At 44.3% G+C, this 19662-nt stretch overlaps 1 protein-coding gene across 1 annotated transcript in view; it reads right to left on the minus strand.

Annotated features, from left to right (window-relative positions):
* The window catches only part of LOC146829594 (rho GTPase-activating protein 20-like), a 462099-nt gene that overhangs the window by 164728 nt on the left and 277709 nt on the right, over positions 1–19662 (minus strand). The window contains exon 8 of the mRNA XM_085608292.1: positions 16206–16272. Within this exon, the coding sequence (XP_085464418.1) occupies positions 16206–16272 (67 nt within the window). The remainder of the gene's footprint in view (positions 1–16205; positions 16273–19662) is intronic.

The following is a 19662-nucleotide window of genomic DNA, read 5'->3' on the forward strand; positions in this document are numbered from 1 at the left end:
TCAGAGATGGTGAACAGACAAATGTTGTAAAGTTACTCGAAATGGAAGAGGACACTTGCAGGTGTGAACAGTCCCGGCTGCTCCCGCTAAGCGTTAGTGGGGCAGGGAGGGGGAAAAGGGCGAGAAAAAGCAGATTAAAAAAATCTCTTACCACAAAACTGCTCCAGGACAGAAAAATAAAATGATAATAACATTGTGTTATGATTTAATTTTTCCTTTTTTGCCATGCTGAAAGGCGGTGGGGTGACACTCATCAGCCTTAGCGGAGGAGCCACCCCTATGTGTAGATTTACTTATGTGTAAATGTACCTTTATAAATAGCCTCCCAAGTCTCCATACTGCCAATAGCAGGCATATCTTCACTTTTGATCAATCTATTCCCTTTGTCAAGTATTCTGAATTCTGAAGGACTGCCCTCCAGTCTCACTACCACGGACTAGACCTTTAGTTTCACCGTCAAAGACAGCCCTCCAGTTGCACATCAAAAAGAAAAGTCCTCCAGTCTCACTATCATGAATAACAGGCCTCCAAAGTCAGCCATCAAATAAAAAGCACTTTCACTCATAACCTACTGATAGAGACACTTTCACCAGCATCAGTTCCCGCTACTGAAAGAACAAATTCCCAGACCAAATCAAGAGTCCAATCTCAGAATATAAAACACCAAAACTGTTTCGGAAGTACTGCAGCCATGACAATCACAGATTATCCACTACAAACATTCCTAAAGGTCATCTAACAAAGGAAGCAGACCATTCTCTCTACTTACAGAAACATTAGACAAACTGATTCAGAGTGCAGGCTGCAATGACAAATACCTCAAAACCATTTTATAAGTCATCTCTGGGCTACCAGAAGGATACATTACTTACAATCCTAGTTCTCTTCCAGGGATGTTCTCATCAAAGTCATAAGCACTGAATATTCCCGCCCATGTGCGGGAACTCCAGAAACAATACAAATTATATATTGGGCTTCGCGCTGGGGGAGCAAGGCAGCGGAGTACATTTATGGCGGTGGAGAAACGGATGCGTGAACTGGACATGAGATACTCCCTTTTATTCCCTGCTCGATTGCGGGTAGTGGCAAACGGCTCCACTCATTTCTTCAACGCGCAGAGGACGCCTGGAACTGGCTGGAGGCAGCAGGACATCATACCTCCCCGAGCAGACGTGAGGGTCCTCGTGGGGGCACCCCGGCACCCGTGGGCGCCGGGGACGGAACCACAGGAGGGCCAGAAAGCCACTCACAAGCCGACACTCAGCCCCTGATCTGGAACAAATTAAACGTGAGCGGCGTGAGGAGCTGAGGACGGAAGCCACGATGCGGAGCGTTGAAACCACTGGGACTCAGATGCTTCCTCGGTGCGCTCCCTCAGCGAGCCGGCAAGGACTCGCAGAGACTTCCAGTGGTGACTCCGCAAACCGCTAATGACCTGATGTAAAGCCCACCGGTGACCCCCGCAGGACTTTGAGCCTAGGCACACTCATGCATGTGATGTCAGAGCCCACACATAATGCGCGTGCCACAAGCTACTAGCTGCACCACCATGTCCCGAGCTGCACACCCTACAGCTATAAGCCATCATCATGTTCATACATCACACTTTGCATTGAGAAACTCCTGCTGCTGTACATTTTTACTTACATGCCAAGTTTGGGCCCAAGCGCCTGCGAACCTTGCCACCCTCCACCACTTCAGCACACCCCCCAGATAGTAAGCGCGGCGCACACAGCCGTTAACTGCTAGTTGGCACAGTTCATAGTTTGGGTGGACACACGTTGGCACTCAGCTCGGTTTCAGTTAGGAAGCTAAATGCTCCCTCCCAGTTAGTCAGCTCTCAAAGCGCCTTCGTAACATCGAGGCTGTTGAAGTTAGTGCTACACCCTCAGTGCCTGTCCCTACCCCTTATCAATGACTCATGCCACCTACCACCCTAGTCACCAGGAATGTTAGGGGGATGCATACGCCAGCGCATGGATATGAAACATATGCCTTTATAAAACGCCATGCCACCTACATAGCGCTGCTGCAGGAAAGGCATCTTGCACAACCAGAGATATGTAGGCTTCAGCAAAGATGGAGAGGCCAAGTGCTAGCCACGTGCTACTCTTCTTATGCCAGAGGTGCCCTCATCTGGATCCGCTGGAGCACCCCATACATCTCCAAAGAGACAGAGATCGACGCACATGGGCGTTATGTGCTCTCAAAGGGCCGTCTGGACGGGAGACAGTCATAGGGTCCATATATGCCCCGAACACTGATCAGGCTGCGTTCTGGCAGAAACTCTCTGGTATGCTATCCCGCTGGTGCGATATCCCTTGGTAGCTTGGAGGGGACTTTAATGCAGTGCTGGACACTAGCCTAGACAGGTCCTTTTCACCGCTACAGAGGACAACTGCTGCGTCACACGATAAGGCCCTGGGGGAATGGTTACGCTACTGGGGACTCGCTGACGTGTGGAGGGCACTACACCCATGCAACAGGCTATACTCGCACTACTCTCACCCACACGGTCTGCACGTATGCCTTGACAGATTCGTAGGGAGCGAAGCGCTGCTAGCCAGATGCACCCGAGCAGAGTACTTAGGCCGCACACACACTGACCACATAAGGTTCAACTGCTGGATGAGCAGACTGTGCAGAGCACCCGCGTGTGGAGACTCCAACCTGCGGCCCTTGAGGATCCCCCTTCAGGGCTTCAGTATCAAACACTATTGAACATTACTACGAAAACAATGATTCCTCGGTCCCTGATGAGGGAGTGGTATGGGAAGCATGCAAGGCAGTAGTCCTTGGACACTGCATGGGGTTAAACTGGTGCTTATATAGGCAACTGGATCAGGAAGCCACGCGCATTGAAACCACCCGTATCCAGCTGGAGTCGGACACAGTGAGAGTACCCACACAGACCGTGCTTTGGACAAGGAGAAGCACAAACACACTCCGATATTGGAGCGTCTACGGTGCATTAATTATGCGGCACATGCGGCACACATCCATGCCACGGCGGACAGAGCAGGCAGGCTACTGGCGCGATTAATCACGTAAGGACAGCCACGCTCTCAGGCCCTTATTTAAAAGATCAACGTCGGGTCACTTAATAGCTCGCCAACATAAAGTCCATAAGGAATTCACAGCCCACTATATTAGAGTGTATAATTCGGCCCTACGGGTGGCGCTCCCAAAGATGGACACATACCTGTCCCCGCTGCCGCTACCAGTAGGGTCAGCAGAGCAGCATGCGGAATTAGAAGAACCGATTACGCTACAGGAAGTACAAGTGGCCATACAGGCGCTGGCGACTGGTAAGGCAACTGGCCCTGACGGCTTAGTCGCTGAATACTACAAAGATTTCTAATTGGTCCTGGCACCGCGCCTACTGGCCGTGTACCACAGTGCACAGGAGTTTTCTATCATGCCGGAGTCACTCCGTGAATCACTGCTGGTCTCGCTCCCTTGGGTTCTTACCAACCCCTGGCGCTGCTAAACACGGACTACAAGGTGTTGGCCAAATAGTGGCGTGCAGACTGGCCCCCACTGGTGCCACGGCTGGTGCACGCAGATCAGAACGTGTTTGTACCCGCTCGCTGCACGTTATTGAACATACGCCGATTCTTCAGGGTGGCGCATTACTCCAGAGAGAGGTGGGTGCACTCGGGCTGCCTAGTTCTCGACTTCGAGAAGGCGTTTGACACCCTGGAATGGTTATTTTTGTTTGCAGCGCTGGACAGATACAGGTTGGGAGAGAAGTTCCTGGGGATGGTTAAATTGTTATACATGCAGTCCACGACCACAGTCAAAACTGTCCTGTTTATGTCCCAGGCGATCTCAATCGAGCGTGGCTCCAAGCAGGGATGTCAACTCTCCCCACTACTGTTCGCGCTCGTCATTGAACCGCTCGCACTATCCCTCCGCCAGACCGGTGCAGAATGGGGTATTGCTCTGGGAGACGAAAAGCACGCAGTCTCATTATACGCGGATGACCTCCTGAGCTACCTTTGGGATATACGTGACCCCTGCCTGGCGATCGAAAGGGCGTTATCAGAGTTCACTTCGCTGTTGGAGCGGTTAGTCAACAGGGGGAAGTCGTGCCTGTATCCCTTCACCGAAACGGACTTGGACCTGGATTTGCTGTTTGGGGGGGGGGGGGGGGGGGGCATGCAGGTGCCATGGCAGACCTCAGCCTTCCGTTAAGTGGGGGTCTGTGTCTTCCGCCAGCGGAAGGACCTGCTGGAGGGTAACCTCGTATGGGCCGCAACAGCAGTGGGGTCCCAGATGACCTTCTTGCGCCACCATTTCACAATTTACCGGTTTATTTCCAACCCTCCTTATTTCGTGCACTAGAACAAGAGCTACCGCAATTCATATGGCATGGGACACGCAATAGGGTAGAATTGACAAAGCTCTACCTGCCTGCCAACAGCAACGGATTGGCAGTCACTGATATGGAGCACTATTATCTGGCATCGCAACTCCAGTGGGTGGTCCGCTGGCTGAGTGGCCGACATTTAGCGGATACGGCCCCGCTGCAGCCTAGACACACGCAGTCAAAGATCATAGTCTTGTTTCATTCAGGTAGACGAGGCACAGCCCCGACACAGCTACTGACCTCGGTCGCCTATAGTTATCTGCGCCGGACCCTAACACTCACAAAGGAAAGTTTTGCCATATGCCCCCTCATAATAGGCACGCCTGCCCCTCGTCGCACAATCACAGCAGCAGAACAAGACCCTTGGAAGGCAGCGGTCCTGCTGACCCTGGGTGACCTATACAGTGACCAGCAGCTAATACCATTCCACACACTGGCCGAGGACAGTGGACTGTCACAAGGCCAATTCCTCTTACACGCCACGCTGACACAGGTGTTGCAAACACTCTGGGGTGACGCAACTCAAGAGCGCGAAACCCACCTCATCATTCAATACCTGCACGAGTTAGGCACAGGTAGACACCTTACAAAGTAGTTAGCTGAATCCCTACATACGCATGAGGTGCAATCACTAACACCCTTGAGGCGGCGCTGGGACACAGACCTACAGAGACAATGCACTGACCGTGAATGGACAACTATGCTAGAGTGGCCCACATATATTCCCAGAAACACCCGATTTCGCCTAATACAGTATTACATAATACAGAGAGCCTACATCACATCGGCTAAGATTAACAGATACTTTAACTGCGTAGATGCTAAGTGCCCTAGATGCGGAGTACTAGACGCAGACCTATTACATATGCTGTGGGCACGCACAGCCCTCTCCTCTTATTGGGGAGCAGTCACGAAGCATCTGTCCAGATGCACGGGTCGCACAGTCGCGTACTCATTGGACACCTACCGGTTAGGCCTATACCGTAAACACCTAAAATACAAAGTTACGTCCTGATTTATAGATCTTGGGCTCATAGTGGCCAAGCGCTTAACCACAAGGCGCTGGAAGTCACCGGACCCACCTAACGTCAAAGCCTGACTGCAATCACTGACATGCTGGGCGAAGGCAGAGAGCATGGCGCTGCGGCAAGAGGACACATTGAGTCTGAGGACGCCCCCACTGGTGGGGCCATGGGACGCGATTCTGCTAGAACTCCTAAACCCGGTGCAGGGTGACCCGCTTGCATCCACATCTCCCATACACAACACTCCCACCTACACAAACCAGGGGACATGCATAGAGCGTTCTGCACATCATTGGGACCCCCACGAGGCGAAGGGTCGTAACATCCTAGCTGGTGCTGCGTCTCGCACACATGCCCAGGGCATGGCAGACAATTTTGATTTCTAATTGCTAACACCATGCAAACCACACAGGTGATCCATGAAATAAAAATACTGAGGACACAGGGCACGGAGGGGATACAGGGGAACCAGCCTGGGTGGGGGCAGGTCAGCACACACGCTTTGTGGCACAGCACAAAAACATCCCAGTTACTACATCCCTTGTTTTATTGTTCCCTAAACACTAATGCTTAGACACAAGTGACATAGCGCACAAAACATTGTAGAGCACACACGCACTCCTTCAAACTTTTTTTTTTAAATGTGTCTAATTGCATATGTGCGCATATATGTAATTCGGATAAAAATTTGTCAAACAACATCTAAAAATTTTAAAACTCAATAAAGAAAGTTAAACGGAAAAAAAGGTGTTGGAGGGTGCTTTGTGGATAGGCTCTGGGGGTGCGACACCCCCGATAGTTTGTTCTGGCTTGATGCTGCTGGTGCCTCTGCCATTGAGGGGTTTGAACACTCTGATGGAATGGCTGGTGGTCATATGGCCTGTATCTGTGCGGGAACTCTTTTTTCTTCTCAAGACCTACCGCCTTTTAGGTATCTAGCTATGATTTCATGCTTGACATTTCATCATCCGTGTGTGTGCCAAACAAGGAAGATTCTGAGAAAGGGAGATTTAGGATCTGTTGCTGAGCTTCGGGTTTTAGCGCAGTAAGCCGAAGCCAGGATGAACGTCTGGCACAGATGCCATGTGAATAAGAATGAGCAGAAAGGGTTTCTCCCATCAACTGCAGTGCTAATAATTTGATTAGCCACCAAAACTCCTTTGTGCAATACCTCCTCAAAATCTCTGCGATCCTCCTTGGGAAATTTTTCAAGAGAGTCCCACAGGGCCCTACCATAGTGCCCCTAGAGAGCTGAGGCGCTAGAAACCTTCAACATGGAGGCCGAAGTACCACAGATTTTTTTTCCCACCAAGAGTCCTGTGCTCTGCTTTGCTTTTCGGGAGGTACTGTTGAGGTGAAGGCCACTGCGTGAGTTTGCCACGATTATTACAGAGTCTGGAGGTGGATCGGCCCTAAGGAAAAGTAGATCCTCTTCTGGGACGCCTATATTTCTTTAAGATCCTTGCTAGTGTGGTCTTCAAAGTTGCTGGTGTGAGGAATACGTCCATAACAGGCTGCAGAAGCCCAGGTACCAGAGGCAATAAGGTCTGCCCGCTGATCTTTAGTGCAATGTTTTCAAAAATCACCGAGGATGAAGTTTGAGGGGTAGGCATATCAATGTTTAATTTTGTTGCCCCCCTACAAGTACGTCTTGGAAGGTATTAATATCATCCACCAGAGAAACCCGTGAAGATGGACTGTGTGCTATCGCTGTACGAGCGTGACCTCGACCCCTCAAGGGAGTGGTTGGTGAGAGATCTACTGCCAGCACCATCCGAGCCAGTTGTGACCTGTGTAGGGGACTGGAGTAGTCCTGTGGTTCTCGTACCTGCCCCGCTGAAGATTTCTGCCAATGATGTAGTGGCAACATCCACCTAGCCGAAAGATGCACAGAGGATGATGTTTGTTTCCTTGACTCTTGCTGTGTAGGGGGCTCTCTCAGGAGATGACACTGAGCTGCTCGACATTGATAGGATAAGCTCCGGTGACCTTGAGGCGGACGCCGCCGTGCTTCTTGACCTTGAACGGCCAGAATGTCCCGTATGATGGGTTGACATTGGCTGGTGAGAATGTCTTGACACCAAACAAGGAGTCACTGCCTCTTGAATCACCAATGGCAATTGAACTCTTAATGTTGGGAGAGACGTCACTGACGGACAGTGGTGCACCAGCTGAGTTTTATCCCTCAAAGGCGATCGACAGCAAATGTCTTGACGTTGATCGTGCAGTCACCGATGAAGACCAATGTCTTGACTTCGCTCGATGCGTCGCCAGCGGCGAACGTCTTGTCCCATGTCGAGAAGGTGTCGCTTGGATCTGGGCCTGGTCGTCGACCGTCAACGGGTTGACGTCAACGGAGAGGATTGCCTCGATGCCGAACGTCTATGTAATGACGTTGACGGAGTCCTGTGTCTCGATGTCGAGTGGTGAACCAACGTCAACAGAGACAGATTCCTCGATGTTGAACGCCGCCGAGTTGACGTCAACGGAGTAGGCTGATCCGATACCCGTGAGTGACGTCGATGACTCAACGTTGAACATGTCGTCTTCGGCATCATGTGGTGCACCGATACCGTCAACGGTGGTGTTCTCGACGACGAAGACACCTGTTTCTTCGCCGCTGATCCCAACGCCCATAGGGAACAAGTTGGGACCTTACTTCTTGATGTCAATCTGGACCTCTTCTTTTTCTGCTTAACCGGAGATCTTCCTCTGGATGAAGATTTTTGCTTCTCTGAGAGGCCATAGAGACAAATGTTATCTCTCTCGCTCCTTGAGAGTAAGCCTAGACAGTTTTTTGTAGTGTTGGCAGGCCTCAGAGGAGTGAGACTCAGGAAGGCAGAGCATACACACCGAGTGTGTGTCTGTTTTGGCCTTCTTCTTACCACAGGAGGGACAAGGATCAAATAAAGAAGTCATGTTGTGACAGAAAAATAGCAAGTTTGTCAGAAAAATGGAAGTACCTCACTGTACAAGATAAAAGACGTTGAGTGAAAGGTAAAAACCACTAATAAAAGCTGAAAATTATTGACCAAAAGTCAAAATTAGACAGAGCTGAAAACTCCAGGGTCCTGACTGAAGGAGCTGGAAAGAACAACTGACTTGTCACCCCTGAGGCATGATGGGAAGCTGGGGTCATGGCTGCCTTAAAGGCCCGGTGACAGTTTTTGTGTTTACAATTGCTTTCATTTTCTATGCTATTGGTTTTCAATGCAGCCTATAGGCTAACAATGCCTGCTGTTTTGCAGATTGATTTTTTTATTCTACTCATTAAAGAGAGTTCAAGTGATACTTGTCCTCCTGTTGTCTATATTCTATAGTATATGGTTGCAAAAGCAGTTTTTGTCAGTACATTGATTAGACTTTTGTCTTATAGAAGGCTACATTGATGTGTGAAAATATGATATATGTATATATATATATATGTATATATATATTCACTGAAAAAACCATAGGTTTCACACATGTTATAGTTAGCGGAAATTTTACTGATAAAAAACCAATGAAATTGCCCCGTTATAGTTAGTGCTGGCAACTATAACTCACGCGACCGCAATCCTCTGCTGATGCTAATACTGTATTTAGACACTTATTTGCCCATGTCTTCTTCCATACATTTTTAGCTATACATATATTACAAAATATTTTTTTTTATAAAGACACATATGTCATCAGCAGAAGATTGCGGTCGCGTGAGTTATAGTTGCCAGCACTAACTATAACGGGGCAATTTCATTGGTTTTTTATCAGTAAAATTTCCGCTAACTATAGCATGTGTGAAACCTATGGTTTTTTCAGTGAATTTGCAAGGTTTTTTAAATGCTAATTCCTAACTATAACGTGTGTGAAACCTATGGTTTTTTCAGTGAATTTGTACGGTTTTTTAAATGCTAAGTTACTTTACGCCATTCGAGGCGTGCGCGCCCACTTAACGCAGTGCGTTCCGTGCACGGTTTTTATCAACTTTAATAAGCCCTGTACATTTGGTGGCCTTCGGCCACCAAAAGCACAGGGGGTGGGGTCAATGTGGATAGTGTTTTTTTTATTTCGATTTTATAATTCCATGTTGCCAAAATATAGTTTTTTTACTGATGTAATAAGCCCTGTACATTTGGTGGCCTACGGCCACCAAAAGCACAGGGGGTGGGGTAAGTGTGGATAGTGTTTTTTTTATTTCTATTTTTTACCGTACGCTTACGGTAAGCGTACGGTAAGCGTACTCGGCGAAATTGCCGGAAAAAAAATAAAACCGTTTTTGCTCTTGGGGGATGTTTGGGGACTCCCTCAACATGACTATGTGGGAGGGAGTTGTCAAAACAGCCCCGTAACATGTTTTTTGGCATCATGTTTGATAAATAACACTCAGTGCGAGAGACAAAATGGCGGACACCGCTTCCTGGTTTCGGCCGATTCGAATGTTTACTAAGATCTAAGAGCCAATCAGAATCGCGCTCGCGCACGCCACCGTACGCGTACGGTAAGCGTACGGTAAGCGTACCGTAAGCGGGCTCAGATATATATATTGATTTAAAGGCTATTTTCTCAGAATCTACTGAACAGATTTACACCAAACCTACAAAAGGCACTTCCTTGACATAGGGACTACCTCTCTGCCAAATTTCTAGTAATTCTGTTCAGCCGTTCGGGCTGTAGCTCTGTCTAAAGGTCCTATGGAAAAATGCATAGGAAAAACGCGTTTTGGGACCCCCCTTTTATCTCAGCCCCCGCTTGACGAATCCCCCCGAGACTTTCAGGGTAGGAGCGGAGCGTAGCGCCCCACCTATTTTGAGAAATTCGCGAGGATTCATCGACCGGCGCCAAAGTTATTCAAAATAGAATGTTGCGGATTTCCTATGGAAAAGGGGTCCTAACTATAACTACCTACTGGCGACCGCCAGTAGGTAATATATATATATATATATATATATATATATATATATATATATATATATATAGCTGTATATATATGTTTTCATATATAATTTTAATAGTTTCCGGGGTCACCACACATATTACAGGAATATTCAGTGTTTATGACTATTGGGGAGGATCCCCTGGAAGAGAAGCACTGCAATGCCATACCAATAACAGATTCTGCACTATAAAAATGTCTTCTTAATATTGGGGTATGGAGGGTTTCAGGGTGATGTTTGAATCATTCTGAGATGGTGTCAACGATGCAAACTCTGGCAAAACCAAGGGCCCTGGTCACAAACATAAATTTACTCATGTAGATTTACTCACATGTAAATGTATCCTTACACTTTCTATTAAGTTTACTGCCTTTGGCTATTCATCATTTCAGGTTGTAAAGTTACTCCAAAGAGTAGACTTCCATGTCAACACCTCTGAAATCAGGTAGAGGAGCCAGATTTACAAGTGTAAAGGTACTACTAGTAACATTTCAATACAGGTAGAAATCTCCACCACTAGGGAATGGATCCACCTATTGTAAAGTACAGGGAAATGTCAAAATCTTTACTCAACTTTAAAGTAATTTAGTAAAAGTATTGCTAATCTTAAACATTGATGTAAAATGATGTTACATATGTATTTAAACCTATAACAAATTAACAAAACGTTAGAGCACCATTACCATAAAGGAGTATTAAAAATGAATTAATTTAGGTAGATTCAATTCATAAATAATAATTTATTTAAATATTTATTTAAAAGTATCACACCTGCAGGAAAATGTTTATTATTGTTTATTCTGTATTACAAATTGCTTAAAGTGATGCACAGAATTTAAATCATTTTTTGTCACCAAAAAAGAAAAGTTACATTTATTTTTAATTTTTTTAATGTTTATTAAAATATAAGAGAGAAAGAAAGAGAGAGAGAGATAGGTAGAGATATATATATTCCACTAACTCCTGCTCCAAAATAAAAGTACAGGTCTGAAGCAGCTCAGAATCCCAGTTATACAGGTTTAGTCAAACATGGTTTGCCAAAAACGCAAGTGTTTCGACTGAGAAACTGGCCATACTGAGTTTACTATATATGTATGCAATGCATAGAAACAGAAAAACACTGCCAATGTTTCCGCCATTTGCACAAATACTAAAATGCCTCAATGACTCCATTAATGTTATTTAACAATGATAACATCATGCAAGCGCAATTAATCCAGTGACTGTGTGTTGACATTTTAAATAGCGTAGACCTCCGGTAAAATACCTCAGACAAGTATCAGATCTTCACAATCCACCCTCAACAAATACAACATATGTCTATGTCTCTGTCTCTCTCTCTTATATATATATATATATATATACACACACACACACATATATATATATATACATACACACACATATATATATATATATATATATATATATATATTCCAAAGATCGGTTGGCTGATCCCAAGCCACTTGTACGGCGGGCACACGGCAGGGGTAGCCACCCCCAAATATTCCACTCAATACCACTGCATCTCACTTTCCCCTCACGGGACGAAAGAACACTGGAGCCGGGGCCACAATCAAAATGCGTGTTTATTAACACCAGGTCCGACGCGTTTCGGAGTTAAGAGTCACTCCTTTCTCACGGGCAACAGACTGTGTTATTTTTTACAATTAAAGCGCAAGTGCCGGTCACGTGCAATAGACATAAACAACATATCTTTCTGTCCCACGGCCTTTTTTAATTATACTGAGGCACGCATTGATTTGTTTTTCTTCATCAGGAAATTGAAACTGAAAAAATGGTTTGCTATTAACAAAAGTACAAAGAAAGGTACACCACCCGAGTTGGTTTTAAACCTCAATATAGATGATATTGAAACTTTACAGACAGTGCATGAGCTAGCTGAGGTTGCCGGTTATTCAGAAGATCCGTGTATTAATCTGGCTAATACTGATATCAATGTTGATAGGGGTGGTCAAACCAATTTTAAAGCAAAATCCACATTTATACCTCAAGTCATGAGCGAAGCTATATTTTGTTTTGAGAAAGGAATGATTTGCAAATTGAAAAAACTAGCTAAACGCAAATCAGTCAACAAGACCAATCTGACTACTAGACAAAAATTGGCCATACAGGAGCTTGAAGCAAACGCTGATATTGTCATAAAAAAATCCGATAAAGGAGGTAACGTGGTAATCTGGCCACGTACCATGTACCTTGAGGAAGGCAGATTACAATTATCAGATGGCACGAGATACAGCCAATCCAGTAAAATTGAATACGATGAAGCAGTGAGGGAAGTTGGAAAGAAATTGTTATTGTGGAGAGAGAAAAGATTGATCAGTGACGAAGAATACAAATTTTTACATTGCAAAAACCCTAAAATTCCGGTGCTTTATCTCCTCCCGAAAATACACAAAAATGCCACACGTCCACCAGGGAGACCTATTGTGTCCTCACGTGACAGTCTTCTAGAAAACACGTCCAAGTATGTAGACTACTTTCTACAACCCCTGGTCCAATCACTTCCTTCATATGTTAAGGATACCAGCGACTTTCTAAGATTGATCAATGATATCGTCTGGGAGTCTGATTACCTTTTGATGAGTTTGGATGTGAGTAGTCTGTACACCTGTATCCCTCAAGCTTTAGGGATTCAGGCGTGCAGATCCTTTCTCAAACAAAGATCACTGTCCTTCCTCTTCCATACTGAAATGTTACTTAACATGATCCAGCTTTGTCTGAGTAAAAATTTCTTCCTTTTTGACAATCACATGTACAAACAAATACAAGGGACGGCGATGGGTACCTGCTTTGCCCCCAGCTTTGCAGGCTTGTACCTCGGCTGGTGGGAGGAGCAGGTAATCAATAAAATCGGATTATTCAAAAACCACGTCGTCCTTTGGCTAAGATACATTGACGACATCTTCTGTATCTGGAAGGGTACTGAGGATGCGGCCAAGGAGTTCGTCAAGGCCTTGAATGTGAATGAGTTTAATCTTTCTTTTACAAGTACCATCGATGCCAGAGAACTCGAATTCCTTGATTTACAACTCACCATCAAAAATAACAAACTATGCACTAAGCTTTTTAGGAAGGCAACATCAGGTAATAGCTTACTGCACGCAGGTAGTTGTCACCCTAAAAAACTCATACGCAGTATTCCCTATGGAGAACTTTTAAGAGCTCGCAGGAATTGTAGCGAGGAAGACAATTACCTCATTGAGAAAACCATTATGATCGAAAGGTTTTTAGCTAGAGGTTATGATGCTACCCTAGTCAATGAAGCAGCCGAGAAAGTTGACAAGTTGAACAGGCAAGAACTATTATTCCCGGCTAATAATGTTAATGATCATGATTTGAATGAACCCATAAGGTTTATTACAACTTTTAACAATCAGGCCTGGGAAGTGAGAAAAAGCCTTAAAAAGTTTTGGGAAATTCTGCGTAACGATGAAGATTTATGTGAACATGTAGGTGAATATCCAGCTCTCACATTCAAGAAACCGAGATCACTGGGTGATACACTATGTAAAAGTATGTTGATTGACACCAAAAAGAGTGACATAAAAGGATTCTTTACCTGCAACAAATGCAAAGCTTGCAAATTCAGCAATAACTGTAAATCTATCAAACTCTCTAAAGATCAAGCACCGATGACAATACAGAAACATTTGAGCTGTAACACAGAGTACGCAGTGTATGCACTCAGATGCCCCTGTAACAAATTCTATGTGGGCAGTACCATTCATAAATGCAAGGTCAGAATACTAGAACATCGTAGAGCCATCACAAAAAATGATAAAACTTATCCCATCGCAAGACACTTCCATGAATTTCATGGACAAAATCCGAATCTTCTCAAGTTTGTTGTCCTGGACCACATCCCGGTGAGGTGCAGAGGTGGTAACAGGACAAGAGAGCTTAGAAGACTGGAGTCCAAAACTATCATAAAATACAATACCATGGCCCCAGAAGGTCTTAATCTTGACGAAGAGCTATCGGTACACTTGTAACTGTCAATAACAGCGGGTTCGGGTATTGTTCTCCATGTGTTTTTAACTTTTTGTGTTAAGTTTATTTGGTCAGTGCACTTGTTTTAGTTGTGTCAACATTGTTTTATTCATCTTTCAGGTGGCCTATGGAACTGTGATTGTTACTGGGATTACTGCATAAAACTTTCGACTGTACTGGAGAAAACTACTCACTGAAAGGGGTTTTCATGAATGAGTTGTACTGATGGTCACGATTTTGACTAACACTGTGAGCGATAAGTAAGCCCACTTGGGCAGGATCTTGTGAACGGGCATTACTGAAGTAATTGTGATAGTTTCATGTTTTATTTGTCGGCGTGACCCACATATTACTATTGTGAATAGGAAGCCTTGTTAAACAGTGAACACATTCCGGGGCGTGCCAGTGCCCAATTTGGTTTTTTGATTTTGTACTGAATTTTTGCCCACTGGGGCTTTACTTTGTTTATATTTGTGCTATGATAACGCCCAATGAGGGTTTGTGCATTCTAACATGTCTCTGTGCGCACTTGCGCCTTGATAAAGTTTTTCGAATTTTGAATTACTTTATGCAAATGTTTATAGCTGCTCTAAGTTCCATGTATTTAATCATTTTGCCTGTGATGAAATATCGCTTGCATTAATTGCCACATGATTTTGAATGAATTCAAAAAAACGAAAAATGATGATGAATTCGAGTATGTTGTTTATGTCTATTGCACGTGACCGGCACTTGCGCTTTAATTGTAAAAAATAACACAGTCTGTTGCCCGTGAGAAAGGAGTGACTCTTAACTCCGAAACGCGTCGGACCTGGTGTTAATAAACACGCATTTTGATTGTGGCCCCGGCTCCAGTGTTCTTTCGTCCCGTGAGGGGAAAGTGAGATGCAGTGGTATTGAGTGGAATATATATATATATATATTACTCTAGGTCTGAGCTACAATACATTTAGAACTGTTTTGGGAACTTTCTGGCTATCTTACCTACAGTACTGCAATCTATGAATATCATTGGGCTTACTCTTTTGTAGCAGGGTGTTTGTCCCTCCCTAAACCCCTCCTTAATCATCTAGTAAGCCGTCCTTACCCTCCCTTAACCATTTCTATTTTATAGTAAGCATTTTCTATTTTTTCCAGCCACTCCCCTGTCCCTCAAAAATGTACTACAAAAATGTAGGTGTACATGTGCGGAGATCACTGCAATTGTAGTGTAGATCTCACAGGAAAGGGAGGTGAGGCAGATTCAAAGGCCTCCACATGTAGGTTTGTGAATAGCAGTTGGATGTACATGAGTAGTAGTATTACAGTAATACTAAATGTACTACTAAGTGGAGGTTGTGAACAGGCCCATAAAGAACAGGAATTCTCCCCGAAATGGAGAGCACTTTCATGTATTCACCATTCCCAGCAGAAATAAAGTTCATACAGGAGAAGAATGACTGCCAAACATTTCTTTACAGTTTTGACTTGAAATATAGACTCTCAACAGCCATTAAATGCCTACAATCTAATGGGCAGTTTTTTATGAATAGGTTAGCCATAGGATAACACCATATTGGCTTACAGGTCTGCAGTGCTTAACATCATTACTTGAGTACCTAACCTCGCGTTTCTCATCACAAGTATAAGAGTATTGTTGGAAACTGCAGGATTTCCAAGACAGTACACGAAAAAATGCAATAGTTGTTTACTGGCATCTACAATGAATTAGGGTTGAATAATATTATGATATAGAAAGAGTAGTACATGTACTCAGCAAAGGTGCAGATGTGAACTGTGATGAGCACTTTCATTTAAGATGTATGAAGGTGTAACACATCAACATTACATTAACAGTACCAATATATCAAGGGCATGTAATAAATGAAGATGGAAACTTACCAAGAAGAGGATATGGTGAGTCATCCTTCCCAGACAGCACACAGAGGTGGTAGTCACTTGGTCGACCCTAAAACATGAAAAATTAAAGATAAAGTGATAAGGGTGTGGGAAGGTGGTACATGAAGACCTTGCACAGAGGAGCAAAAATTGAAGACTTTTGGCAGTGCCAGGAAACCTCTGGATATAGGCACTATATATTTTAGGACAGCAAAGAACTGGACAGGCTACAATATTGTTACGCTAACGAAGGAATAATTAATCTCTGCTTCAATAGATCCTGCACGTAATGAATGGAGGACACCAACAGGCTCCTAGGGCTGGCCTCTACGACATATAGAGGAAGGGCCAATGTTCAGGGTTAGGCATACCTATCAGTAGCCATACCACAGCGACAGGGACAAGACTCACAATTTGGGGAGTAATAGGCCAAAAGAGAATGGTTCTCCTCATTGTATTCTTGATCAGTTACCAAGTAGACATGGCAAGTAAGTTAATTTTTTGGGTGTAAATCTTTTTTATTAAAAAAGAAAAACAGACCGGAATTGGCATAAAAATATGCAAAAGACAAAAAGAAAAATATAAAGCATTCTGCTTTGTAACAGTGCCACCACAATTGAACCAAAATGATACTGAAGAAACAGAGACATAATTCTACTGCAAATTACTCGTGCCCTAAATTAACTATAACTCGCTCCTCCACCATGCATAGTGTTGTCATCAATAATGACATTTCCGATGTTGAAGTGTTGTTCACAAAGATGTCATAGAACATGTCACGAGTGATGTAATATGTAGGGTAATTACCAGTGCATGGTGAGGGCGCGATTCATAGTTACTTTTATAGAGAACGAGTTATAGTTACTTGAAATAACTACAGTTGATGAATTTCAGTAATTTTGTTAATTTAAAACGTAAACTAACATATTATTACAATTACTTACTATAATGTTACTTTAAACTTTGTTTTGTTCAGTAAATGGTCTTGTTTTTTAAACGTAAGGTAAGATGTCCATTGCTGTGCACGGTGTAGGGTTGGATGCAAGGCCTGTCCTGTGGCCAGGTCCTGTGCCCAAACTTCTTGAGAGCACCCTACCCCCGCTGCGTACAGCTTTTAGCTGTCCGCAGCATACAGTTTGTTGCAGGGCCTGATTTATGGCCAGGCCCATCCCCTAACCCCTCACTGGCACCCAAATACCCCGCTGTGCATTGCCTTTGGCCGTGAGTTGCATGGGGTTGGGTGCAGGGCCTGGCTGCAAGCGTCAGACTTACTGACTTTGTCAGTCACAACACCAGAATATAAAAAGGAGCTTATCGGTTTTATCAACATACATAAAACAGATCTATCTCATTTGTCCTAACATTAATCAAATGTATATTTCACAAATTTGCACAATGCGATGCTTAATAAAAGTGACTGTAGTAAAAAAAAAGTAATAACGTTTTGTTAAAGAAAAAATCAACATGTCTATGAGTGATTCCTTTAACATTTTTCAGCACAAAGTATGCAATCATAAAAAAAACGTAAGAGGGCCTTGCCCTCTAACTGAAAAGCATAGAGATCTAGCTATGAGTACTTCAGAAAAATATGGTAAGTGCTCCTGGGAACATGGAATTTATGACCCAGGAGACTTACTGCTTTTTTTTTATGTCGATGGGGCACATACTGCAGCTCATCACAACATAAAAAAAATGTTTGGTGGTTCCCCTGCCCCTTCAAGAGCCACCACCAGCAAGAAAATATATATACATATATATAGATATATATGCATTTTAAAACCTAGGACATAATGCTTGCCGGAGTAGTGAATCATAAATGAGGGGATCTGGCCTCTCATTTATTGCTCACCTTTTAAAACAATTTCTTGTGGGTGTCCCGGTGCCGTCTCTAAAGAATTTATTTTGAGTTGCTGCATATATGTACCAAAGCTGTGAGCAGCAGCCGAAACGCGTAAATGCCATCACTCGAAAGAAAATAAAACTAGAGTGAAAACCTGTGTAGTGCCGCTTTCATCTCTGTTGCGAAAGGAGGAGGTGCTGTTTGGAATATATATATATATATATATATATATATATATATATATATATCACTTTCCACCTTTGTCCCCAAACAAGCACACTCCTCACCAGGACAGTAATAATGGCTCAGCAAGGCAAAGGAAAGCATGTTTCTTCCTAATATATCAATGCCCAACGCGTTTCAAGATTTCCATCCCTTGTTCACGGGCAGCAGCAAGGCAAAAAACTTTATCGAGAGACTGTGACTGCTTCCGCATTTAAATCCTTTTAATCATACTCAGGTGAGTGTCAATGTCACAATGCATGCTGGTAAACACAGTCCATATTGCTGAATAGCTTGCAGTGCTGCTAAATATCATAAAATATAAGTTCGATACCCTTAATAAGGTGAAAGAAACAAAGCGCCTCTGTCTTGCCACATGAGAGCGTCCTGGCGTTCCGCAAGGCTTTTCCTCACAAAGCCGCAGACCCGCCTTAAGTAGCTGGCGGTGGTGCGCTAAACGGCTGGACTCGCCGTAATACATCACTTTCCACCTTTGTCCCCAAACAAGCACACTCCTCACCAGGACAGTAATAATGGCTCAGCAAGGCGAAGGAAAGCATGTTTCTTCCTAATATATCAATGCCCAACGCGTTTCAAGATTTCCATCCCTTGTTCACGGGCAGCAGCAAGGCAAAAAACTTTATCGAGAGACTGTGACTGCTTCCGCATTTAAATCCTTTTAATCATACTCAGGTGAGTGTCAATGTCACAATGCATGCTGGTAAACACAGTCCATATTGCTGAATAGCTTGCAGTGCTGCTAAATATCATAAAATATAAGTTCGATACCCTTAATAAGGTGAAAGAAATAAAGCGCCTCTGTCTTGCCACATGAGAGCATCCTGGCGTTCCGCAAGGCTTTTCCTCACAAAGCCGCAGACCCGCCTTAAGTAGCTGGCGGTGGTGCGCTAAACGGCTGGACTCGCCGTAATACATCACTTTCCACCTTTGTCCCCAAACAAGCACACTCCTCACCAGGACAGTAATAATGGCTCAGCAAGGCGAAGGAAAGCATGTTTCTTCCTAATATATCAATGCCCAACGCGTTTCAAGATTTCCATCCCTTGTTCACGGGCAGCAGCAAGGCAAAAAACTTTATCGAGAGACTGTGACTGCTTCCGCATTTAAATCCTTTTAATCATACTCAGGTGAGTGTCAATGTCACAATGCATGCTGGTAAACACAGTCCATATTGCTGAATAGCTTGCAGTGCTGCTAAATATCATAAAATATAAGTTCGATACCCTTAATAAGGTGAAAGAAACAAAGCGCCTCCGTCTTGCCACATGAGAGCGTCCTGGCGTTCCGCAAGGCTTTTCCTCACAAAGCCGCAGACCCGCCTTAAGTAGCTGGCGGTGGTGCGCTAAACGGCTGGACTCGCCGTAATACATCACTTTC

This window comes from Triturus cristatus, chromosome 5_2 (assembly GCF_964204655.1).
Source record: "Triturus cristatus chromosome 5_2, aTriCri1.1, whole genome shotgun sequence".
NCBI lineage: Eukaryota > Metazoa > Chordata > Amphibia > Caudata > Salamandridae > Triturus > Triturus cristatus.